General features: G+C 40.0%; 10 protein-coding genes across 10 annotated transcripts; 6 read left to right on the top strand and 4 right to left on the bottom strand.

Moving 5' to 3' along the window:
• Window positions 1-1,146: 1,146 nt before the first annotated feature.
• Window positions 1,147-1,383, top strand: SS1G_14308 (predicted protein; the record flags this gene model as incomplete). The annotated part of the gene is made up of 1 exon (XM_001584645.1): window positions 1,147-1,383. The coding sequence occupies one exon, from the start codon at window positions 1,147-1,149 to the stop codon at window positions 1,381-1,383; it is 237 nt and encodes a 78-aa protein (XP_001584695.1).
• Window positions 1,384-2,695: 1,312 nt separating this feature from the next.
• Window positions 2,696-3,544, top strand: SS1G_14307 (predicted protein; the record flags this gene model as incomplete). The annotated part of the gene is made up of 2 exons (XM_001584644.1): window positions 2,696-2,779; window positions 2,894-3,544. The coding sequence occupies 2 exons, from the start codon at window positions 2,696-2,698 to the stop codon at window positions 3,542-3,544; spliced, it is 735 nt and encodes a 244-aa protein (XP_001584694.1).
• Window positions 3,545-4,295: 751 nt separating this feature from the next.
• On the bottom strand, window positions 4,296-5,992 carry SS1G_14306 (hypothetical protein; the record flags this gene model as incomplete). The annotated part of the gene is made up of 5 exons (XM_001584643.1): window positions 4,296-5,310; window positions 5,361-5,428; window positions 5,484-5,564; window positions 5,627-5,844; window positions 5,902-5,992. The coding sequence occupies 5 exons, from the start codon at window positions 5,990-5,992 to the stop codon at window positions 4,296-4,298; spliced, it is 1,473 nt and encodes a 490-aa protein (XP_001584693.1).
• An 898-nt stretch (window positions 5,993-6,890) lies between these two features.
• On the bottom strand, window positions 6,891-7,010 carry SS1G_14305 (predicted protein; the record flags this gene model as incomplete). The annotated part of the gene is made up of 1 exon (XM_001584642.1): window positions 6,891-7,010. The coding sequence occupies one exon, from the start codon at window positions 7,008-7,010 to the stop codon at window positions 6,891-6,893; it is 120 nt and encodes a 39-aa protein (XP_001584692.1).
• A 1,165-nt stretch (window positions 7,011-8,175) lies between these two features.
• SS1G_14304 (hypothetical protein) lies at window positions 8,176-9,293 on the top strand (the record flags this gene model as incomplete). The annotated part of the gene is made up of 2 exons (XM_001584641.1): window positions 8,176-8,418; window positions 8,532-9,293. The coding sequence occupies 2 exons, from the start codon at window positions 8,176-8,178 to the stop codon at window positions 9,291-9,293; spliced, it is 1,005 nt and encodes a 334-aa protein (XP_001584691.1).
• Window positions 9,294-15,476: 6,183 nt separating this feature from the next.
• Window positions 15,477-16,215, top strand: SS1G_14303 (predicted protein; the record flags this gene model as incomplete). Its single annotated transcript, XM_001584640.1, has 3 exons — window positions 15,477-15,542; window positions 15,928-16,074; window positions 16,162-16,215. The coding sequence occupies 3 exons, from the start codon at window positions 15,477-15,479 to the stop codon at window positions 16,213-16,215; spliced, it is 267 nt and encodes an 88-aa protein (XP_001584690.1).
• A 315-nt stretch (window positions 16,216-16,530) lies between these two features.
• On the bottom strand, window positions 16,531-17,333 carry SS1G_14302 (hypothetical protein; the record flags this gene model as incomplete). Its single annotated transcript, XM_001584639.1, has 2 exons — window positions 16,531-16,619; window positions 16,685-17,333. The coding sequence occupies 2 exons, from the start codon at window positions 17,331-17,333 to the stop codon at window positions 16,531-16,533; spliced, it is 738 nt and encodes a 245-aa protein (XP_001584689.1).
• Window positions 17,334-18,093: 760 nt separating this feature from the next.
• SS1G_14301 (hypothetical protein) lies at window positions 18,094-20,291 on the top strand (the record flags this gene model as incomplete). Its single annotated transcript, XM_001584638.1, has 6 exons — window positions 18,094-18,177; window positions 18,244-18,366; window positions 18,546-18,699; window positions 18,753-18,790; window positions 18,912-19,246; window positions 19,304-20,291. The coding sequence occupies 6 exons, from the start codon at window positions 18,094-18,096 to the stop codon at window positions 20,289-20,291; spliced, it is 1,722 nt and encodes a 573-aa protein (XP_001584688.1).
• Window positions 20,292-21,580: 1,289 nt separating this feature from the next.
• On the bottom strand, window positions 21,581-21,685 carry SS1G_14300 (predicted protein; the record flags this gene model as incomplete). The annotated part of the gene is made up of 1 exon (XM_001584637.1): window positions 21,581-21,685. The coding sequence occupies one exon, from the start codon at window positions 21,683-21,685 to the stop codon at window positions 21,581-21,583; it is 105 nt and encodes a 34-aa protein (XP_001584687.1).
• Window positions 21,686-22,312: 627 nt separating this feature from the next.
• SS1G_14299 (hypothetical protein) lies at window positions 22,313-24,700 on the top strand (the record flags this gene model as incomplete). Its single annotated transcript, XM_001584636.1, has 1 exon — window positions 22,313-24,700. One exon carries the CDS (start codon window positions 22,313-22,315, stop codon window positions 24,698-24,700), a length of 2,388 nt encoding a protein of 795 aa, XP_001584686.1.
• Between the last annotated feature and the right edge of the window lie 753 nt (window positions 24,701-25,453).

The following is a 25,453-nucleotide window of genomic DNA, read 5'->3' as shown; positions in this document are numbered from 1 at the left end:
GAAGAAAACTTGAGTCAAAATGTAGAGTTGGTTATTGATAAAGAGATCAAATATGAACAGGGATTGATTAAATAGGATGATTGATAATGAGGTTTCCGGGGAGATTTAACCTTACCGGCCGGCCGGGTCTTATTAGTCTCGAAGGATGTTGTTGAAATGCAAAAGTAGAATCCAAATGTCTAACTGGAGAGTAATATTGGGAATATGAAGGATGTCAATGTTTTTATTGTTGTTGTCAAAATGAAAATCAATATTCGTGTATATGCGAAATGAGGGGGAAGTGTTCATATGTTAACTAATGCTAAGCTTGAAGGATAGAGAGTATGGTATTTATTGGCGGAGAGTGAGAAGGGACTCGGGAAGTGGGAAGTGCCATGGAATTGTAATTGGGTGTGTTAAACTTCTAACTACCTAGGTATCTATTGAGGCTAAAATGATCAACCTGTAAAAGAAACTGACGATGAAGAAAAAAGGAAAAAAAAGATAAGGTAGAGCTACAAATCGAGGATGATGGAACTATGAAGTTGTGTAACTGTTATCACGATTGAGTGAGATATAGAGCTGGAACCAAGCTGGGCAGATATTGTCCATACTAGGTATGTGCTTGCAACGAGGAGAGGCGAGAAAGTAGAGAAAGACATTTTACCAACTAGTTACGTGTAGGATGGATAGAAGATAGTTGGCTGGCGACTGTGGTATAAGTATTAATCGATCTCGAAGTTGGAATTTGTATATATTCTTAAAAAGAAGCGGTGATAGAGAGAGAGATAATACGAAACTGCTTACTCAACTCGGTGGTGTTGTTCTCATCGGATCTTTTGACAATTGTCTCCAATAGTTTGAATCGTAATCGTACATTATGAGACTTTGATTAGGTATTGAGAACATTTCAGATGTAAACAGGTTGATATTATTTTGAGATGTTGAAACTCTTTGAGATGTTCGTGTCACGTGAAATACTCCCGTATTAAAGGCGATAAAGTGTTGGTTTCGTTTTAGGTACTGAAATCATTACTAGACTATAATAACTTTTTATATTCAAGCTGGGTAGTCTCATATGTAGAACACTCCCTTGCACAACTGATTCCAAATTAATTTCTTCCTGTTTATACATGACTTTATGTATGTAGATCATTTGAGATCAAGATGTTGAAGTTAATCGATGGATTTAAGGTTACCTTGGACGTTGAATCTTATCATGCATCCAATTCAGCGGAAAGATTAAATATCATGAAAGATCATCCAGATACTATACCAACTCACACAACAAACCTAAACATCTCAATTCCTACTATTGGTCCCAGTCAAAACAACGGTGTACAATATACCTACTTTGATCTTCAGCCAACACCACATCTCAAAGATGGCTGGGGGCATAAGTAATAAGGTTACGAGTACCCAGAACCGCCACGTGTGAAGCAGTAAGTAGCACGACCAATCTATATCTTTCTTTCTTAAGCAGGTGCAGGAATCAAGCATGCGTAATGAGTTTCCCGATTTTTCAATAAAATCAGATCAAGAGAGGAAGGCTGGAAAATGATGTACATGGCTATGATGTACTCGGTATAATAAAGTGTAGATGAGATGATGAGATGAGGAAAGAGATGAGTGGTTGTGATAAGGTTACTGGGGTGATGATGATGATCGATCCATCGTGATTTGATCTACAAGTCGGTATTGCGTGGAAATACCGTGGCGGGGAAGGGGAGGACGAGTAAAGTTGCCCAGATATCAAAGCAAATCAATAGGTAGGTTATCTAGTAAGCCTCAAGTTAAGATTCAATAGAGTCAAATTAAAGGATTCAATTGATTTTTGACAGACAAACAAATACGAAAAATAAGAGAAATAAAACTCTGTGCTGTTTGATAAGGTTAACTAGGTATTCTATATGAATTATTAGTCAATTCATTTCATTAGGTCCCTCTATATAATTCCAACCTATTAGATCTAGACCTACCTCACTTCACCTTATACTATACTCGTACCTGGAAACCTTACCCGAACTTCACCAACATCAGCCATCAGCCATCAGCCATCAGCCATCAGCCATCAGCCATCAGCCATCAGCCATCAGCCATCAAAGTTAAAAGTTGAAAGTTAAAACTCAAAAACTCAAATTTGAGCTTCCTATTTCATCCAATCCAACGTGTACATTGCTTACGTATACCGGTAAGTGTACTCTATACTACTCGCGAGTAGTACGGTCGATACAAACAAGTACAAACTTCAACAAGCAATAAATAACCTTAACAGGTCAAATTCTATCATGAAGCGGCAAGTATTTCTTCCCTGTCGATAATAAAATTTCCCCGCAACTAAGGAAACTAAGGTAGGTCCAAGTAAGTCAAAGTCAAAGTCAAAGTCCAGGTCCAGGAAAAGAAAGAGCCAGCCAGATCTAGCCCAGTCCAATCTAGTCTGTCTGTCTTAAAAGTGCGAGTATTCATTCATTCATTTACCCATTTGAATATATAATCTTACGTTCAATTCAATTCTATTCAATCAATTCAATTCACTATTACTTTATCAAGTGATTATCAATACCCCATCTTCTTCTTACTCTGTATTTACCATCTCTTTCCCCTCTCTAATAAATCAATTATTCAAAAGTCATCCGTGTACACAAATACAATATCACAAAATAAACATTACAAGAACAAATCAAAGGTTCAATACAATAATAGTTCTACTCTCAAGATGAAGTTCACCACCGCCTTCTCGATTGCAGGTACTCTCCTCTCGGTATCTGCCCAGAATTTCGGTGCGGAACCTGCTTGTGCTGTAAGTTTTCTTCCCATCTGTCCCTTTCATTCTCATTCCACCCACCTGCCGTTCTCTTCCTCCCATCTCACCCACCCCCTCTACCAACAACCAACTAACCACCCACAAAAACAGATCCCCTGTCTCCAGAGCGCCATCTCCGTCGCCGGCTGCGGAGCCAACGATCAAGCCTGCCAATGCGGCACCGCCCAAACCGCCATTCAAACCGCCGCAACCCCATGTCTCATCTCAGCCTGCAACGCCAATGAGCTTGCAAGTGCCGCTAGCGTCGGCGCTGCACTCTGTGCTGCTTTCTCCGCTTCCGCATCTGCATCTGCAGTAACAGGAAGTGTAACTACAGAAGGAGGAAGTGCCATCACTTCTGGAAATCCAGGAGGTCTCGCTAGCTCGACCAGCGCGCCCGGGGCAAGCGGAAGTCCATTGAGTTCTAGTGATCCAGGCGGTGTCCTCAGCATCCTCACCAATACTAGCGTATCTTCCACTGGGAGCGCAACAGAAAGCGCAACAGGAAGTGCACTAAGTTCTTCCAATCTAGGAGGAGCAATGAGCTCCGCATCAGCTACAACATCAAATCCTGGCGGAGTAATGAGTTCAGCTACAAGTACAACATCTAGATCCACATCCACATCCACATCATCCAGAACTACAGGTTCGGCAACATCAAGCTCACCTACATCTGCTACGACTAACGCAGCGCCTACGGTGGGTGTTAAGATGGTAGGAGGATTGATGGGAGCGGCGTTGGGAGTTGTGGCTCTTTTGTGAGAGGAAGGGAAGATTGTTTCGTGTGAAGGAAGGGATATTTGGCGGGGATAGGGAAGTGTGGATATGTGGATTTGCTATGACATGATGATTATGGATGGGTTGGTGGATTTCTAAGTTAGTGGCTCAATGGAATGAATTAAAAAGTTAATGATTTGGTGGAGTGGTCGGAGAATTAATGAGGCAGGTGATGGCCTTTCAACCAAGATGTGGCTTTAATGCGTAGGAATTAGTTTTTCAATGACATCAATTGCACAATACCAATATCATTTCAGTGGTCAATTATTACCTTAGTCCAAAAAAAGATTCTCATCACATCAAGCATAATCAATCACCAATTCAATCAGTCAACTTCTCAAGAAACAAGTAAATCATGCATAGCATTGTATTTTCAGATTATCGAATAAGCTCTCCTCTCATACCCACTGTATGATGTAACACACCCTCGACTAGATATCCACTCAACGCAAAGCAAACCTCGCAAAAAATTGTATGTCGCGAATATTGTCTTTGGCTGTCGGAAGAATCAAACAAAAAAAGGAAAGAAATATCAAATAGCTCAAGCAACTTTTCAGCCTGCCATTTTGTTTCCGTAAATGAAGAATCAACGAGGAAGATTTCCATCATCTTTGAACCAGGATCTAGGAAGATTTCAACTACTTTCCTTTAGATCCGCCTTGTCTGGGAAGAATTCAGCTACCCCCTAACAGAACAGACTTGGTTCAAATCAGATTTCATCCTTTCCTCTCTTCATTTATGCCGAAACATCATTTCTAGCCCTCTTAGCTTGACCCTCGGCAACCTCATCCAACTTGCGCTTCTCAGGAACTCCAGCAATTTCAGCTTCCTTCTGGGCCAACAAAGTCTTCTCCTGCTCGGTCATGTTTGGCAAAAGTTCAACAGCCTTGCCAGTCTTGGTTTGTCTGTGGAAAGCACGAATGATTGAATCAGCATCATCAACTGCGATGGATCGAATATCGGCAAGAGCCTTGATCTTAGCAGTGCACTCCTTGTACTGTTCATCGCTCATTTCGATGTTCAATTGATTAGCACGAGACTTGATGGCGTTCCATCCAGTAAGTCTTGATGCGAAGTGAACGTATCTGGTCATACCGAAATCGGCTGGATTGATGATTTCGTAGGTGGATGGGTTGTTGAGAATAGCCTTGGCGTGAATACCAGCCTTGTGAGTGAAAGCACTGAAACCAGTGATGTAGTTGTTAAAAGGAATGTTGACCTCAACGGCTTGTGCAACCAAATCTTCAATATCCTTGAGCTTGTGAAGCTTGTATTTGCCCATGACGTATTCACGATCTGCGACAATCATACGGGCCATTAATCCACCCAGAGGCGTGATACCATTTCTCTCACCAATACCCAAAACGGAGGTATCAATGTGAGTAGCACCAGCCTCTAAAGCGCAGTATGCATTTGCGATAGCGCAACCAGTATCATTGTGGAAATGTGTTTCGATATCACAGCTAACGACACCACGAAGAGTTCTGATTAAATCGTAAACCTGTCTTGGGGAAGCGCATCCGACAGTATCGGCAATACCAACACGGTTAACACCAATCTTGTCAACGGTGGAGTAAATCGAGAGGAGATCGACGAGGTTTGAACGGAAGGAATCTTCTGAAGAGAATCGAATTTCGATGCCGTGTGACTTAACGAATTCGATAACTTCAATTGCGGTGTTCTTGATGTAGGTCATATCCTTTCCGTGGGAATGTTCCATGAGATAAGATGAGGTACCGATAACGACATCACTAAAACATGTTAGAAAAAAATATTTGTCTATAGTAATAGCGCAACTTACACTCCATCAACACCAGTTTGAACTGCGATTCTTGCATCATCCATGTGACATCTGATGTGGGTAAGAATCTATAGAAGTTAGTATGCGTATGCCATTGATTGTGCGAAAGCTAGTGGTACCAACCTTAGCCTTCAATCCTAACTTGCAGATGGCTTCACAATCAGCTCTTGATTGTTCTGAAGCAGCTGGTGAAGTTAATTCAATCTGCGGACCTCATGTCAGTAAAATTGTTCCAATGCGAAGTCAGTATAAGAGCAATGACTCACGTAGTCAACACCGAAATCATCCAAAGCCTTGGCGATTTCAATCTTCTTCTCGGTGTCAAAGAAAGCATTGGCGAATTGTTCACCTTCTCTCAGTGTACTCTCTATAATCTTGAAACTCGAAATATTGCTAAGGAAGTCGCCGACTGGTTGATATGGGTTCTCTCTCTTTGCTGGGTGTGGGTTCTTCTTGGTCTCAATTGCTGTATATCCTGGATGAGCTAGAATTGAAAGTCAGCGATGATACTAAGCATGGAAATTGAGGGTTGAATGCGAACCTCCGCCTGATCCATTGGAAGTAGAGCCATTGCCATTCGCATGAGCGGCAATGGTATTTAAAGCCTGCTCGGGCTCGCAGGAAGGACACATTGTGTGGTTATTGAGAAGTTTGTGATGGGTGATTTGTTGGACTGAGGGAAGAGAAGAGTCTTGGAAGTGCGTATGTGGGTTGTTGACCTTTCAAAGGAATTTGAATTGAACTGAATTGAATTGAATTGGAGTTCTTGATGATGGAAGAGAAATATTTAAGGGGTAGAAGAAGATGAAGAGAAGAGATAAGATCCCCTTGATAAAAGATCAATTGATATGATGATGAAAGTGAATTGATTCAAACAAGAGAAGAAAGAAAAATTTCTCATAAACAGACGCAGACCGGTATTTATGCTTTTCCAAGGAAGATCTTTTGAGGTATCTACGTATTAGGTAGGTATGACTCTGACGCTCTTCTTTGATTTTTTTTTGTTTTTTATGAATTTTGATTATTTGGTGGTGTGTGGTGTTATGCATTATGCACATCACTGCATAAAGTTCTTGTGTTGTGTGAATGCTGCGAAAAGTGAAGTGCGAAATCGGACCAGTAGATTTTCATTGGTTAGTAAGATTCGTCAAATTGTTGATTGACATCACGTGAGATGGAGTTTTCTTTCTACGCTGGCACATCATTGAAAGTCGGTGAATATACTTCTATGTTGACTGATTGGTTGTGATGCGAAAGAAGATGTGCAACTTTTGTTGCTGTACAGAGCACTAGGTATATATGGAGCTACGCTTTGTAACTTATTATTAATGTGGCTCAAGTAGGAGAATTTTGATTTTCTTCTGTACGGAGTTCTCCATGTAACTTGAATTGTCATAATTGATCCATGTCCTCGTACTTCCGCCCTTTCGTTTGGCTTATCATACATACCTTACTACTGCATGATGTCGTCTCTTCTTTCTAGCTCCGTGTCCTCGGGAACTCGGGGGAGCATCTATCTACAACTTAAATTTAATATCGAAAACTTGACACTCCCCTAAACCGCAACTCAACTTTTCCCAATCCGTCAGATAGTGCTTCCGTGATATCACAGGCCAAGATGTTGGAAGTCCTCGTGTCACCGTCGTCCATGTTGGAGAAGATTCATTGAAAGTCGAGCCAACAATGTTTATCGTCTCACCCAGCCAACTTCGTATTATTAGGTAGTGACTGATTGGTTCTTCTTTCCTTTTCCTTTTATGGCCAATTAGCAAGAGATCATATTACATTTGCCATGGTTTATTTCGTAAGAGCTTTCTCACAGGTGTCTTCTCTGATCTCAGATCCAAATTCCGAAGCCAATGACCTTATAGTTGGACTTTCCGCAAATCACCATGTTTGTGAGAGATCACACAAGGAGGAGGTGACCATATGTGATGTATCAATATTTATGGTATGCGGAAGTCCAACAAGTCAAGCCTCCCAATCCTAAATCTTGATTCATTTCATTGAGAATGATGGAAAGACGAATTGATTATCCATCGCATATGAAGCATGGGACTTGTTGCGCATTTCATACATTTATAATCAGCGGTTAGAATGAGCATTTCATTCCACGTTTCTGCCAAGTAACAACGGCGTATTTACGAGAAGAGGTCAACGGCGGGAGTTAGCTAGCGAGAAACAGAATAGCAAGCGCTCCTAAGCCTTCACAAGAGGATGGTAATGCTGGCTCAGTCCCAATCTCTTAATCAATCCAGTTAAAATTTGTGGGTCGCTTCAGTTCTTGAAGAGCAGTTCTTTCACGTGTTTCGTCATTTTCAGCCTTGCTAAATAAATATCCTCACGGATATTTTCATGAAACCATTCCATCTGAACGCTTCGAAGGATTAAAGCCAAGCTTAAATTTGGAGCTGCTGGGGATGCCGATGTAGCCAAGTCCATCTACTAGTCATCCTTCATAACTACGATTGAGCCAATCGTAGTTCTTAATTTGCTGACTAAAGGCTGACATAAGTATCGCTGTCTGTGTCAATGCAACATCATTGGTAGGGCCGTGATAAATTCCGTATGGTCGTCGTATGCTTCGCAACGAATTCTTTGCGAAGCAAACTCCGTGGTGCCGACTTCTACATTGTTATGTGAAATGCACTGCCTGATGTTGGAAATATTAAAGCCAAGTGAAATTCTCCAAATATCAAAATGACAAACTTCAATCATTCTCAAATATTAATCTTCTTCTGTTTCCCGTTCTCATTTCGGTTCATACCGATTTCTACTCCTGGCTGGCATTTCTTCACTCCAAAGCGGTCCCAAAATGACAAACTTAACTCATTCCGATGGCCATGGAGCTGGCTACGGTAATGTAACTTTGCTCATGGACCCCCACCTATGCACACTTGATACTTGTGATCTTTCGTTGTCAAGTTTTGAGTACCTGCCCAATGTTGCTGGAAATACCATCTACGCCGTTTTGTTTGGGATCTTTTTTATTGCACAATTGGGACTGGGGATCAAGTTTAAAACATGGGGATACATGGTTGCTATGATGTTTGGATTGGTATGTTCTATACTCTACTCACGGCCTTCTCGTTACACTACACTCTATTAAGGAATGGATGCTCAATCAAATGAATGACAAGAATCAAAATGCTAACTATCTTAACACTTTAGATTTTAGAAATCATCGGTTACATAGCCAGGATTCTTATTCATAATTCTCCTTTCGATAACAACTACTTCCTAATGTACCTCATCTGTCTAACCATCGCCCCTGCGTTCCTCACTGCGGCAATCTACCTATGTCTATCTCGAATCGTCATCTTATATGGCCAAGAAATCTCTCGCTTCAGACCAGGAACATATACCATCATCTTCTGCACCTGCGATATCATCTCATTAGTGCTTCAAGCCGTTGGTGGGGCCATCGCTTCACTTGCCAATACACTTAGTCAGAGTAACTTGGGAAAAAACATCATGTTAGCAGGTCTCGCCTTCCAAGTATTTTCTCTCATCCTCTTTACCATTCTCTGCGCAGATTTCACATGGAGAGTTCACCGCGCAGAAGGTACCTGGAATACTCGCTACATCCATCTCGTCTCTTCCTCACTCTTTAAATCATTCCTCGCCGGACTTTGCTTGGCGACTATCACAATCCTCATCCGTTCCATCTATAGATGTATAGAACTATCTGGCGGTTTCCATGGTTCTCTTTTTGTGAGCCATGAAGCGGAATTTATGGTCCTGGAAGGTGTTATGATTGTGTTAGCGACGGGAGCACTTACTTTATTGCATCCGGGAATCGCTATGAAAGGAGCTTGGATGGAGGCAAATTTTAAATTTAGAAGTAAGAACCAAGGCGTGGGGCATTTGAAGAGGGAGAGTGCCGGAAGCGATGTTGAGATGGGGAGTGGGAAGATGTTTATGAGGAAGTGAGAGGAGGGAGTATAAGTTGTGGCTGTGTTGATGTAGATGATTTCTTTTTTTTTTTCGTAGTTCCTTGTTTCTTCTACAGCGTGGTATTTTATATTTCTACATCATATCTAATGGAGAAGATGGAATGTCAAATATATAGGACTCGAGGAGTATTTATCGGGAAAAAAGTATGTGATTGTTTAGAGTTCATTTCTACTCTATATTTCATCGTTGATTTCAGTAATACCCTTAAATAGATACATTTTTGAGCTAAATCTTTTAAAATTTAACAGCAATCTTAATCTAAGTCCATTTCCACTCATATCCTGGCAAAGTCATCGACTTCCAGAACTCGAAGCAGCATTGCCACCTGACCTCTCAATCCAGACATGTGACGCCGCTATAATTCCTGTCGTCAGTGCTGCGAAACCCTAATATAAGTAGCCTTGCGAAATTCCGTTCCATAAATCTAATACCCTTTTTTTGGACCACCCCTCTTTTGAACCATTTTTTTACACCAAAAATAACGGTTTTCAATTATTAATATCCCAATAATCAATCAATTTGTGACCAAAAGGGTGTTTATAGACCAGCAATTGTATTTAACTTAGAATCCGCAGGTGAAGAGCACCTGTAGATGGGGATAGCTACTCTATATATACACAAATGAATGGCCTAGCCGCAATGGCTAGGCAAAAAGAAGTCATATTTATCCCTCCAATGATCTTACTTTACCGATAACCATTGATACCTAGTACTTGTTCGGATCTGATCCTCAGGTCACCTAAATCGCATACTAATCCCGAGTAATCGTATCATGTGTGGACATGGTTAATGTACCTGAGGTTTCTTATATAATAAGGGTGGGAGGAAAGCAGGGATTTCCGTCACAAATAGATTCAGATTCAGATTTTGAATTCTAAATTATTTAAATAAATCTTTATCTATATTTATAAATTTTATGTCACACTCAAGAATACTGGGTAAAGTATCTTGTATTAGAAAATACTAAGCTAAGGAGAAAAGAAGAAGGAAAACAAGAGTAGAGAGTTTTCCTATGATTAAATACAAACGGGGCATGCCACGTGACCCGGAGGTGTGAGGCGTCACATTTTACAAAGATTAAAAATCATAATATTTTGATTAAAAGGATTTCCGTAAATTATTTCTTGAAATAAATTAATTTATTTAATTGATTCTAATTCAAAAAGTCCAAAAAAAAAATACAGTTTATTTTTAATTATTTTTGTTGAAAAGTTATTATAGATTTTAATAATTTTTCAAATTTATATATAAATCCTATATAAATCTCAATGAAATTTATTTCAAAAAATCTAAAATTTTTAGAATTGAATTATAATTATTTAATAAATCTATAGTTCAAATTTTATCGAATTCCATCAGTTGATTGTAAAGTTATTAATAAGTGAAAATCATGATTTTTGGTGTAAAAAGGTGTTCCAAAAGAGGGGTGGTCCAAAAGTAGAGCACTAGACTTAATTTGAGAATTAATCGTTATTCAATTTAAGTATTCGCGAATATTGAATGTAGAAGAAAACGATTAAAGTCACGTTTCGAAGAAAGACGCAGTAATTATAAGGATAGTATAACCATCTCTATGTTCCCTACACACGCCCTGACCTTTTTTTCCCCTCTTTTCTTTCCTTCTTTTCCAAGATTACCTACTTCTACTCTCCCCTATTACCTTCTCGCTTAATCTCAAAACCCTTATCAACATCCCACTTGATCTCATCTACCCCTTTCTTCATTCCTACTCCCAAACACCGTTCCCAATGAACTCCTTCTACCCATTAAATTTCTTCCTGGGAGCGCCAGCACATAAGTTTTCATGTGTATTTTAAGTGAAAATTCTAACATCGTAAAGGTACTCCTCGCCTAGGCGTCAGAGAATTTCTTCTAGTCGATTTTTGATATGTCTGAGTTTTTGTTTTAGCAGAATACTACAAGTTTATGTGAAAGGATATGACCATCCGCTGCTGAATAGGACGCAATGTTGGCTGGGGAATCTAACTTGTCAATTTTCTCATAACTCAGTGGATTAGTCATGATTAATCTCCATCATAAAGGATCAGTACAGCACATAATAGCCGTTAGAACGGTGGGTTCTTCATTCACCAGTTCTGACCATGTACACAAAGTCTTTCTTCTTTTATTACCCATAAATCAAACATGCTTCCTCAAGATAATACCATGCTCCAACTAACCGACCTGAATTTAATAGGAGGAAATCTGCAATAGCTTATTATATTTTAAACTCCTAGCTCATAGCACAGCCTATACTTAACAGCACGTTCCGTGGGGTGCAAGCGGTACTTTTTTCAGCGGTAGTTAAAAATGGCCAAGCAATAGCTTCCCTGAGAGGAATCATTGCTAGTGATTGAGGTGAAGATTCTCTGTTATTCGAGTATTTTATGATAATTTAGAATATTACGCCACTATACCGGAGCTCGAGCAAGATATCGTGTTTGACTCGCAATTGTTACTGAGAACAAAGTCATTTCTAGGACTTCAATTTCTCAAAAGGACCACATGGTTATATACCATTCCTTTGATGTTTAAGCCCCTGAAAGTATTACATGAAGATAAATTGAGATTTGATGAATTCCTATTTTTCTGTTCCTAGAGTTTAGTGATGCTGCATTTGGTGGCGTTTAACACCAGTTATGTGATATGGATGCAGTGCCAGAGATTGCAGATGGTTATTTCCTGTTTTTAGTAATAGAAAAGAAGGGGAAATTTGGGGATTTGGAGACTTGGAGACTTGTAAGCTTTAGTGGTTTGAAAATGAAGTTATTGGACGTCTAAGGCGTGGAGACCGAGAGGGGTGTATGAGTTTGTGCGTGATTATTGTAGTTTTCAAGGTTTAAAGAAGGTGTGTAGCGCTTGTTGCGCATGAAAGGTGTTTTTGGGGGAATGATAGGAGAAGTAAAGCGAAGGTGAGGACAAACGATCAGAGAACTAACAAGGAAATGCTAGACGAGGAGGTTAAACAGAGGCTGATGACAGCGATGATAGCATACGACAGTCAAGAGATACAAATACATGCTCAGTGCTTCTCCTAAAGCACGAAATGCAGCATAAAGAAAGATTAAGAGAGTAAGCTGTAAGTCTAGTACCCTACTTTCCGGCCACCCCTAATTCCGGCCACTTTCCCTCACCAAAAATGACGAAAATCGACTTTTATAACTCTTATTTATGAATGTAATTCTTTTAAATTTCAATTTTGAATTTGTTTTTTATATAATAATACACTTTGAAAATTTTAGATTTTTCGCGATTTTGTTGGTTGAGAAATTAAAGGTTGAAATTACGATTTTCAATTTGTATAAAATTTATATACAAATTTGAAAATCTTGAAAACCTTAAATAACTTTTCAACAAAAATCATTAAAAATAAATTATAAGATTTTTTGAAATCTTCAAATCAAATGAAATATAATGGATTAGAATTTTAATTTTAAATTATATAGAAAATCATTTATTGATATTTTTAGATTTTATGGAGATTAAAAATCAGAACATTTTGATTAATAGGATTTCTGTAAATTATTTTTTAAAATAAATCAATTTATTTGATCAATTATAATCTAAATAACTTAAAAAATTATATAATTTATTTTTAATAATTTTTGTTAAAAGGTTATTTTAAATTTTAATATTTTTCAAACTTGTATACAAATCCTATACAAATTGAAAATCATAATTTCAGTTATTCATATTTCAACCAATAAAATTGAGAAAAATTTGAAATTATCAATATTTACTAATATCTATATAATAAATCTATAATTTAAATTTCAATTAATTTTATTCATTAATTATTGAAATATTAATAGGTGAAAATCATGATTCTCTGTATAAAAGAGTGGCCGAGATTAGGGGTGGACGAGAAGTGGGGTACTAGACTTAGACTTAAAATCGAAAAATAATCAGCTAATAACACTTCTCGCATATTGTGCCGACCTGCGTATTTGGCAGGCCTGTGTACATCATGAGGATTGCTGCCGAACGTATCTGGAACATATTAACAATCTACTACTCATAGATAGCGAGTAGCCTTTTTTGTAGGGTTTCCACTGGTACATGAAGACCTCGTATTTGACAGTAACCTGTAGTGGAGAATTATACAGAGGACGCTTCGAAAACTGATACGATTATAAGGCTTTGCAGAGTATTAGTACTATAATACACTATAGTTCGACCTTTCGGATTGAACCCTGAAAATTGATAGTTATTTTAGCCCTATAATTTTATTCGATTAGAAGTAGAATTAGATAAAATTTATTATACATTAATTCTTATAAATTTGCTAAATGTTAATTAGTGTTAGTCATATGGTCCAGGTATAAAATTATAGGCCTTTTATAGTACTAATACCGTGTAAAGCCCTATAATCACATCAGTTTTTGAGGCGTCCTCCGTATCCAGGGGAATACCTCGCTAAAATGGCACATATTATTTTGTGGAACTTCACTGTCCTAGAGACTAATTCTATGCTCCTCAGAAGCTCGTATGATGCTAATGTATAGTCTGTTCTTGATCCTCTAATGTAAATTTTGGTTGCTTTTCGGATTTCGAGATGATTGATCCACTCCGCCAATCTACTTTTCTACTCGTACGTTTAATTACCACATTCTTCCTTCCACTCAAATGGTTCATCCAGTCTACATACTCAGTAGTACTTTCCATTTTGTTCATAAATTTACTGTTGACCTCCTGGGATCTTGGCAGCATATGCATATATAGTACATATGCATATAAGGAGCAAACAAAACTCAACTTTTAATTCATTCTTTCCTTTTTGGTATACTGTTTGTTTGCTTTCAATATTTTGATTTCAAAGCACTTTAATTCCGAAGGCCGAATACCCAACCTATTCCTTCATTTTTTTGAATATATGCTCGCAGCTTAACTGCTTAGCTAGAGAATCAATCAATTCAATCTGATACTCTTTCTGGTCTTAAGAAACCCAACATTTACAAACAACAAGTCATCTAGCTCCTTCTGACAACAAGCCAGGGCGTCCAATAGTTCGCGGAGCGCAGCACGGATTGGATGTTTTATCTTAAACAGTTGAGGTTCACGCTGATGAGAACTTAAACAGTTCGTTCAGGAGAACATAAATCCCCAACAAGCTGAATTGCAATCTAGAAAAATTAGACCTTCTTATTGAATAACCATATTACATGACATTTGGTTTATGCGATCTTCATATCATATAAATAATGATATTATATGTATGATATTCGATTATGTGAATATATTGTACAATATTCAGAACATGTGAGAAGTGATATCATATGACATCATTATTAATTAAGTCCAAAAGTCCGGACTGTAATCTAGATTTTTGAATTTTGGATTATCTAGTCCAGACTTTTTATATTAAAATTCCTCTAAATAATTCATGTAATCCAATAAAATCACAGACTAGCCGTTTCGACGTCCATCAGGACTGAATACGAAAAACCTATTGGACACACCGCATCTAGCTTGAGGGATTAGTTTAGCACTGCAGGTGTATATACTTTGGACTTCCAACAACATTCGCACACGTAAGAAAAGGACAAAAATAAACTGCATGCATTTTCGGAATCAAAGAGGACAATACAATTGAACCTAAAATTCAATCTTGGTACGTCAGAACTGGACTTTCTTTACTAGATAGGCTTTCGGTTTCGAGTCTCCCAGTAGCAAAGCAAATGATATAAAATTAGGACTAAAGCACGAGATCGCCTGTTATAACTCAAAATATTCCATACTGTGATAAAACTGAAATTGGAGAAGAGCCAGAATGTGTGACTTGTGTGCGGTAAGAGTGGACACGGCAGTGTTGTATGAACTTTCTCCGCTTGAAGAATAGCACAGGCATTGCCTTCATACCTAAAAGCGCCATCAAGCCTTAGATGTTTCTCTCTAGCTTGTTCAAACAATAAAACTATCTAATAGTCTCACACATTCGTTCTTAATAATTATCATAATCTTACAAGTTATCGACGCAAACGTTACATCACCACAATTGTCTACCCCACTATTATCTGCTTACTAATCCTTACACATCACCCAATCACAGTCCGACCTCCTCACCAACCCCGCAAAAGTGCTGATAAGAGTGACCTGCCATACTTCGAATTCCCTCTTCCTCTGCCATTAGTTATACTCAAAATCAATCCCACCGCCAATATGACAATCGTTCACATAGTCCTCTTTGAATTCAAACCCAACACCCACAAAGATCAAATAGACGATGTATGGCTCTCCCTTCCATCCAGTCTAGCACCATGATCGCAAAATTATGAAAGAATATAAACTAACAAATTGGAAATTAAAAGCTATGCAAACACATGCTCTCGCTATCCACTCTCTGTATCCATCCAGAGTCTAAAAAGCCATATATTTTAGATTCTTCTGGCGGAAGGGATAATTCACCAGAGGGCCATCAAGTAGTGTTACTCCCTGCCCTTATATCTTTCTCTCATTCATTACCATTCTACAGTACTCTTCTACCCTGCACACCTTTTCTTCAACCCGTCTAGTTCTTCTGCAGTCCTATTTCCATATCTAGCCATTCTTTATATCATACCCTCCTACCCCAGACTTTCCACGAGCAACATCCAGCTAACACCCTTTCAAGGGCGGCTTCTCCCACGGTTTCGTATCTCATTTCGCATCCACCAGTGATCGGGATTACTATTTGAATGAAGATCCAGCACGTCTGGACTTTGTGAAGAAAGCGGGGGACATAGTGCAGAATGTTAGGGTTGTTGATTATGAGATGGGTGTATTTTAGAGGTTAGGTGTTTCAAAGTAGGAACGAGGACGTGAAGTCCAGAGAGGAGAGGTCCGTCGACCAAAAATTGACCTCAAGACTGCGGTTGTCATGCTTATTAGTGATTGGGAGGAGGAATATGGAGATCCATGACTGACTAGTGCTTAGCAAGTCCCAGATGAGACAGAGCATGAAAAGAGAACACCTTCACTGTGGGCACATCATTATCGTGAAGTTCTATTTGCATTAAGTAGGTATCAGTATGGTGTACAACTGTATGCAAATCTATCCTGCCTGTGAGGTATCGCTGTCCCTAATTGCTAAGCCTATAATAAAACATGCCCACCAAAGCGTGCCTAGTGCAGGCCAATCCTTCAACGCCGATCAAACTCCGCCCAATGCATTGTCCATGCTTTATACCCATTATATCACAAGTTCGAAAGTTGTTGTGTCTATCGTATCATATAGTTAAAAGCCCTTGGAAGCTTTCTTTTCTGCTTCTCGTGCGGCCGATTCGTCTTTCGTCATGAATGATTCACCACATCCACATGATTTGTCTGTGCATTGTTAGCCATACCCAAGAGAGCAGATGATATGAGTTGGAAGTTATAATAGTACTTACCAATGTTTGGGTTATCGAAAACGAACTTTGCGCTTAGTCTATCCTCGACCCAATCCATAGTGCTGCCAATGATCTTAAGTTGTGCGGCTGGATCAATCAACACCTTAACTCCATCTTGTTCATGAACGATATCGCTTGGGGCCCCTTTCTCAACATATTTCAAATCATATGCTGATCCACTACATCCGCGATTTGCGACACTAATCTTGATGAGCTTCGCCTCGGGTTGGTTGCTCAGGTCGCGCAGAGCTTCCACGGCTCGTGGAGTGAGGGAAATGGTCTTCTTAAGAGGAACGAAGTTGTAACGAGGTCTCTTTTTCACGGGCTTCATCTTTTGTGCTTCAGCTTCTGTAATGCTGATAGAAGGTGGTCGGGTATCATGAACTTGTGGAATTCCCCCGGTAATGGATGTTTCCGGGACAGCGGCTTCGCGGGCTGGCGGTGGTGGTGGAGGAGTAGACAGGGTATATGTTTGCCAAGTACTTGTCTGCATCTTGCGTTTTGCCTCAGCGTTTGCGACTCGAGAAGATGAGAATTGACGAAAGATATGGCGACATTCTCGCATAGAGGTTGATGATTGTGAAGAGGCAAATCTGAAAACGACGGGCGCTGATGATGTCAGAGGAGCAGCAGCTCTTTGTAAAGACATTTTGCAGGTAGGTTTATCTATTGTATGTTGACGTCGAGGTAATAGGATGTTGATGGAAAATTGACAAGGAGGATTTGGGATGTTGTACAGAAGGATACTAATTATATTTGTAGAGTTCTTGTGATGGTTAAGGGTTTCTAGGGTATATTCTTAGAAATCATGGGCTCACAAAGTCGGCTCACGTCGGGGGTTCGGAATATGGTTTTGCCGAGCCAATAACTGCACATCTATTGTAAGCAATGCAAAAACAGTACGATTCAATCACTAATATCACAAACCACAAATCAGCATATGCAGACATTAGATACCTAGGTACCGGTACATGACCAAGATTCACCAAAAGCTGACAAGAACACACAAGATGATTATGTAATGAAGAGATTCTATTATTACCTACCCAGGTAAGTATTTATTATTAACTCACTCATATTAAATAAATCTTCTCAACTTTTATAAAGAAAGCTTGAATCACCAATGAGAAGACATGAATTCCCATGAGACTCGCACTATTCCCTTTATGATTAGCGTTGGAACTAATCGGCCGCCGCTAAGGAGCTATACCACAAAGATCTGGGGCCAACAAGGGCTTTGACTACGTAAGGCCCAAACCCATCCATAATAATTTAATTAACCTTAAGCTACCTGGGGACTCAAGTATTCAATCATTTGCGACGCAAGGAAACACACTCAACCATCCATATCTTACAGTCTCCCCTTTCTCTCGTTGACCTTGAGGAATTATCAATTGCTGCCATGAAGTATGGAGCCTTCTCCTCTTACTCAACAAGCTCGTCCTGAAGTATTCCAACAGAAGATTGTAGAATTGTACGAGGCTCTGCTCAAGGTCGGTTCGGCTGATGATGCGCATAGCACATAGTGTCGCATTGTATTTGTACTGATGAAGGAATAGGATGAAGATGAACCCGAGAAGTCGGAAGGATTCTGGAAAGAGTTCTTTTTGTTGCGACCGAATAAAGCTACATTGCAAACTATTCTAAATGAATTGAGTGCAGATGACTTGCTACATCTTCAGGTATGAGTGGAACCTGGTTGTCAAACAAGGGAGCCATTACTGATTGTGATAGATACAAACCAGGCAATTGTTTCTAAGGGCTGTTGGATGTATAAAAGCAGGAAATCATCCAGCAGATGCGCATGCGCTTGATGTATGATGGCATCCCTTAGTTTGTTTGACGAGGCTGACGGATTTAGACTACCACAGCCTTTCTCGCAGCCGTTCTTTCAAAGAAATATACAAATCCAAGTTCAGATATCATCAGTATTCTTGCAGGATTGGATCATGTGGATGCGGTATTTACGGATTTTGTTGCAGCTTTGGATGTCACAATTCGAACTGGGAGGAGTTGTAGGGTCCACCACTCAGAAGGGAGAGGATATATGCTGACATTACCTATGTAGTGGATATACGCCGGAAGGCTGTTGAAGCAGCATTATCGGTAACATCTGGCGCATATCAAACTAGCTTACTTTCTTATTTTACACATCGGGATCTTTTCCCTTCTCTTATGAAGGTATGGTCTCCTCTTCCGAATTTTGGAACGAAGCTGACGTTCCTAGTTTATTCAAGAATCAGATACAACTTCACTCGCATTTGAACCATTTACCCTCCTCGGACTTCTAGTTAATTATAACAAATTCGAATTTCAAAACCCTTACAGGTTACGCCTCGATGATTTTGTCAATGAAGGAACTATACAAAAGATAATACGTTCGGTGGGTCATACGTGTACGACATCGAGAGCTAGATATATTGCGATCCAGGATGATAGACCAGAAGGATGGTCAATTGGGAGCACTTTGAGTATGATAGGTCTTGGCAAAATCGCTCCTGGCTCAAAACCGACTACTCCAACCCTTGATCCAGATGCCGCAAAGGAGATGTTCTCAAAACTGTAGGTTAATGGAAGCGGAAGGTTTCTTTTTTTCGGATTATGCTTACCATTCTATAGGCCTGGCAGTGAAGCTGCCGTTCTATTAGCCACGTACGACTTTGCGCATGCAAATAAACTATTCTGCTTCAACTTGGTGTCGATACCCGTGGAGAAAGGAGTCGAACATCCTCTCAGTGCCTATCTATCATTTACCTCATACATATTGCAACACGCCCATCTATCCTCTCGAACGGGTTTCTATGCGCATACTAACCTCATCGTCCTCCGAATTTTAATAGAAGATCAAGTACTATGCAAAAAGATTTGCAGTGAGGAGAGCAAGATGCCCGTCCGATTATGTCGGCAAAGACAACCATTTTTACCTCTGGTCCGTGCAGATAGGATATTTGCTGCTCATGTACTGGATGTTGCCATTGATGGTATAAATCATAATCTTAGAAAGAGATTAGATGTAGATCTCTACATTCTATGCGTTGGCATCATATTACGAATCATCTCCCATCTCTCACGATCTCGGACACGGCTTACATATCACTGGTCTGAACTGTTCCGATCCCTACTAGCACTCATACGATTTCTTACCACTTACACTACGGACCTAAAGAACCTTTTAAACATCGAAACACTACTCGATGACGTGGTGAATCTGATTGCGTTATCCCTATCCGCCGGCGAAGCATTCTTGCCCAGTCCGGTGGCATACGATGACTTGTTTTACAAGTTGGTGGAGACTGGGGAGGTATTGGTGAAGTTCCGGGACAATTACCATCTTGGGAAACGACCGAAAAGTTCGATCGATACATTGATAAGTGTCAGCACACACTACAACCAATTGCTCACAGATGGGTCGACAGGAAAGAAGAAACACCTTACGAGTGTACAAGTTGCGGGGGTAATAAAACAGGGGTATGAAACGTTGAGTATTCAAGCTAAAGAAGGACTTGATGGATGGGAGAGATATAGAGAAGCAGATGAGAAGACATTCCTGAAGAAGATGGCCAGGACAGCCGTGGCAGATGTCAAGACTCTTGTGAGCGAGATATAAATTTTGTGCGAGGAGAGATGACACGGATTGTATATGTAAAGAAAGAACCATCTTGTAACCTCACCGTTGCCATGTACACCTATTTCCAACCTTACACAGGTGATAGCTCTGATTAAAGTTTCTGACCACCCAAATTCCGACCTGCTTTGTGGAATGCAGATGCATATAGCTGACAAGTAATTTCTCCATGAAGCCATGATCCTTCTAAACGCGCAGTGCCGTGGTGGGTATTATGGAGAAGGCCAAATTAGGCCACATGCCATGGCAAAGCGCTAAACGAGGATGAATTTGAAAACCAATAAGATTTGACGTTGAGACTGGATATCGAAACATGATGAATTGATTGGGTGAATTTACCGTGGAGCGTTTATTATATTAGTACTCGTAATTATCGCATGGTAAATAAATAATCCATGTACCTATCATATTGCGCAAATCTGTTACTAATTATATATACGTAGATCTGCGATGATTAAGATTTGTTGGTTGTTGCTGGGTTTATATATATCTACCGGCGGATCTTTCATGCATTGTGTTTTAGTGTCTCAGTCACGAGTTCTTTGAGATTTTGATTTGCTTGCTCTGCTCCGTAAGTTCTCACGACCCTTATTTTCTTAACTTCACTGGACAGTGGACATCAATTCATCCTCTGAAATTAATTCGGTTGAATTATTAATTTGCATAAATTTTGTAAAAGAGATCTGCTAATACATGGAAGACACTTTACCTTTGCTGTGGTCCTTTCCTCCTCGTCCTCTTTTTATCATGTCTTGCAATTGGATTTCCTTCAAGCCTCAGTTTCAGATTGCTGAATCGCTGGCTCCCAAGGAGTCCCGACTTCATTCAATAAATAATGATTTGACAGTAGGAGAGTTTTGAAGTCAAGACATGAGAATTCACACCGGCACCATGAATATTTCATCTCGGAGGTGCAACTTTCGTGTTACGGAATACTCCCATACCATCAAAGTTCACACCATTTTCTACGATGCTATAGTTACTCCATAGATAACTTATTCTGCTACGGTATATATATCCATATCCAAACGTTTTTATTCAGTAATACCAGTATCAGATTTCCGAAGCCAAGAAGACCTGAACGGTCAACAGATACCAATCCTTTCGAGGTATTGTGAGAACTGCAACGAATAGCTCACCAAAAGTGTACCCGCCAGAGCTATTTTTGAAGTCATTAGTTACATTTACCTTTTCAAAATTTTAAAGATTGCGTCAGTCATACATGGAATTATCAATCGACTGGTCAGGAGATCTTTACAGAGGAGCGGCGCTTAATTCACCTGAATCAACCACTCATTTGGTATCGCCTGTACTCTCGTACCAAGATCAGGAATCACCAAGGACGAACCAGACATCAAACATCTCTTCTTTGACATTTCCAGCGCATCAACGGATGACCATGACAACTAATTTTGCTGTGAAGTTGAAACAAAGTATTATTCATCGGTTTCCTTTGTTTCAACCTCTCAAATCTCAAAATAGTTTCCTTGGTTGACACTCGTGGTCCTCGTGGGTTACAGGTCTTATGTGCATATTTCTTGTATTAAGTATATGTCCTCGCCAAAATTGTTCATTCTTCCCCTCCTTTCTCTCTTTTTCCTATACAGAAGTCATTCACTTTACTTTTTCTTTTTTTCTATTGTCCTTGCAACAAATACCATTAATCATTCGCTTCGGCTATATTCGGACATCAACAATAGAAACAATCGAGCAAGTACTCATTGTGACCCCTAATAGATTTATTAATTATTCACAATACTATTCTTCCACAACCTTACATTTTCATAGTCAACTCGACTCTAATACTCCTACAACTTATTCAACCTTCCTTTTCAAAAGACTTTAGACTTTCTTTGTGGATCCTCGAACTCTCATTCTACTCGGAGATCAAATCAGCTATCACCTACGCATAGATTGCATAGACAGACTACACTGCATTACTGCAACACCAAAACCACAATTCCTAATACCCTGGAGGTATATTCACACGATAGATCACTAGGATGGACGCTTTTAGAGGTTATTTAGCTGCCCAAAAGGGTCAACATAATCAAGCCGCCTCCAACAACCCCCCCTTCCACAGCGACCACGAAATGCATCATTACGGAGCCCATCCCAATACAAACGCCGCACCTGCTGATGACTACTATACACCATACCTTGGCCTTCGAGCACGTTTATCACAAACCTGGATTAATAGATGGACAATTCTTTTACTTCTTATCATCGTACGACTTCTCATATCCTTGTCCACTATCAATGGAGACATAGCCTCCGCAAAAACCGAAGCATTGTCAGCATGTACTAGTGTTGAGAATGTTGGAAGTGCCATGGCTTCTATGCCTCATTATCTGTCTCAAGGTGTTAATAGTATGGCCGCTGCTGGTATTACAAAAGCTGTTAATGGTATGATGGAAATGCTTTACTTGACTCTTACTGGAGTCGAGGAAATCGTTCTCTTTGTCATTCACATGATGACCTCAACGTACATGTGTCTCATCACGTTGGCTATCACTGGTAGTCTTCAAGTTGCCATTCAAATGATTGAAGATGTTGGTGCCTTTATGAACAAGTCAATTGATACTATCACCGGCGACATGTCATCTGGTCTTAAATCATTCGAAGATGACCTCAATGGTTTCTTGTCTAAGATTAACATCGGTGGTATCTTTGGAAGCAGTACCTCACCACCGAAAATCGATTTGAGCAGTGAGATTAACAAACTTAACTCTATTCAGATTGATCCCTCAACCATGGACGCCGATCTTGCCAAACTCAACGCTTCCCTTCCAACCTTTGACCAAGTGCAAAATTTCACCGATAGCATCATCAAGCTTCCATTCGAAGAAGTGAAGAAACTTGTCAACGAATCAAAGATTGGTTACAAGTTCGATGATAGCGTTTTTCCGGTCCCTCAAAAGAAATCGCTAACATTTTGTTCCGACAACACCGCCATCCAAGACTTTTTTATCGGTCTCGTCAAAACGCTTAACATCGCCAAGAAAATCATGCTCATTGTCCTCATCATTGCCGCCATCCTCGCTTGTGTCCCCATGGCTTACCGTGAGATTTGGGGTTGGAGAAGCATGCAGAGACGGGCTGCCCTGCTCAAAGCTCACAATTATACTAATGAGTTGGATATTCTATACCAAGCTCATCGCCCCTACACTTCACAATTCGGTCTAAAACTGTCAAGGAGATTTAAAGGCCAGAAGAATCAAATACTCGCGAGATGGTTCATCGCATATGCTACATCTATCCCAGCACTTTTTGTCCTAGCCCTCGGCATGGCTGGCCTCTTTACCTGTCTCTGTCAATTTATCATTCTTCGTACCATCGAGAAAGAAATTCCGGCGCTAGCAGCAGAAGTTGGAGATTTTGCCGAACATGTTGTCCAAGCTTTGAATAATGCATCGGAGGCTTGGGCCTTGGGAGCGAACTCTGTCATCAACAATACAAACACGGACATCAACGAAAACGTTTTTGGATGGGTCAACACAACAACAGGTGCTATCAACGAGACATTGAATGTCTTTACGGATGAGATGACGAAAGCTCTCAACGTTACATTTGGTGGAACCATTCTTTATAAACCAATCATGGGCGTTTTCGAATGCTTGGTTGGACTCAAAGTCGCTGGTATCGAAAAGGGGCTTACATGGGTTAGCGATCATGCTCATGTAGAATTTCCTGAATTCCAACCCGACGTCTTCTCACTTGGTGCCGCTGCTTCTCTCACAAATAGCACGGCAGATGACAATTTTCTCGCCAATCCGGCTACTTCCACCACAGACGAAATTACAGACGCAGTGGTGAAGGTAGGAAAGAAATTAGAAGCTGTCATTAAACAAGAAGCTCTTATTTCTGCTTCACTCGTCATAGTTTACTTCGTGATTGTTTTCATTGGTTTCGTCCGCGTGGTAATTGGCATGTGCGGAAGAGATAAATCCCGGGCGGAAGGCGGTTCGGGACCTGGCACACTATACCGTAATGGATTTCCTCATCAGCATCTACCTGTGATCCGAGAGGAAAAATTCGGTTCAAATGCAAGTGATGGCTGGCATGAAGAGCACATGCGAGCAGGTGGAGATACAATACGAATGCCGTTTGGAGGCGATGGAGCTGCGGATGATCTTCCGTATGATGGTGCACCGGCTCCAAAATACGAAGCATCTATTGCGCCTGTCACAACTGAAATGGGATCAGAGAGGTTAGGGGTAGTTCCCGGTGGAAGAGCAAATACTAACAGGGGACCATGGGTTAGAGATGAGAAGGGGAGAGAGGGATGGGAAGCGGATGATGCGCAGATGAGAGCAACTAGCTCTTATGGATTTTTAGAAAATGGTGATGAGAAATCTTCGGGTTGGGGTTTACCGCCGAGGAGGGTTTAAGAGCGGGGTCTCTTGGACGGATGGGAGATGTGGAATGGAAATGGATGGAATGACTAGACGACATTATGAGGGATATGTTTATTACATATATTGCTACAAGCATGGAAGTATGGAAGCATGATAAATGTATATTAGATAGATTGCGGTAATGCATGGGGAACAAATGAACCGGAGTGAAGGAAGGCATTCGGTGGAAAGAAGAATTTGTTTAGAGATTTGTATAACTATAGTAATTCGAACTTTTCCTTGAACGATTAAAATCGAATGATTATAATGTGGTGTATAATAAAGTACTGCATAAAAGAATGAAGAGCGAGTACTTAATATTCTGGCTTCAGAATATTTTCTAGGAAGAATCACCACTAATTATAGACACCTAGGTAAAGAAGTATGGCGGGGGAGAAGTCTTACATAATACTATACTTTCCACTGTTATATCCACAATAGAATTAAGATTAAGATATAGACACCACCGATATTGTGACCCGTGGAAGATACCAATATTTTATCTATTTTATCCTTCATTTACTTACTTATCATTGCTTACTAACTAACTAGCTACAGTAGGCACACAACACTTTAAGTAAGTATACTTGCACTACTGCACAGCATTACACTATCTCGAGAAATAATATCTTATAAATGAAGTAATTAGGGAGAAGAAATACCGTAGATATGAATCACTACCTCCTCTCTCGTCACCATTATACGAAGCCAATGAAATGGAAAAGCTGTGGTTTCTGTTCCGCTTTA

This window comes from Sclerotinia sclerotiorum, genomic scaffold (genome assembly GCF_000146945.2).
Source record: "Sclerotinia sclerotiorum 1980 UF-70 scaffold_32 genomic scaffold, whole genome shotgun sequence".
Classification (NCBI taxonomy): domain Eukaryota; kingdom Fungi; phylum Ascomycota; class Leotiomycetes; order Helotiales; family Sclerotiniaceae; genus Sclerotinia; species Sclerotinia sclerotiorum.
This window is presented reverse-complemented; position numbering and strand designations above follow the sequence as displayed.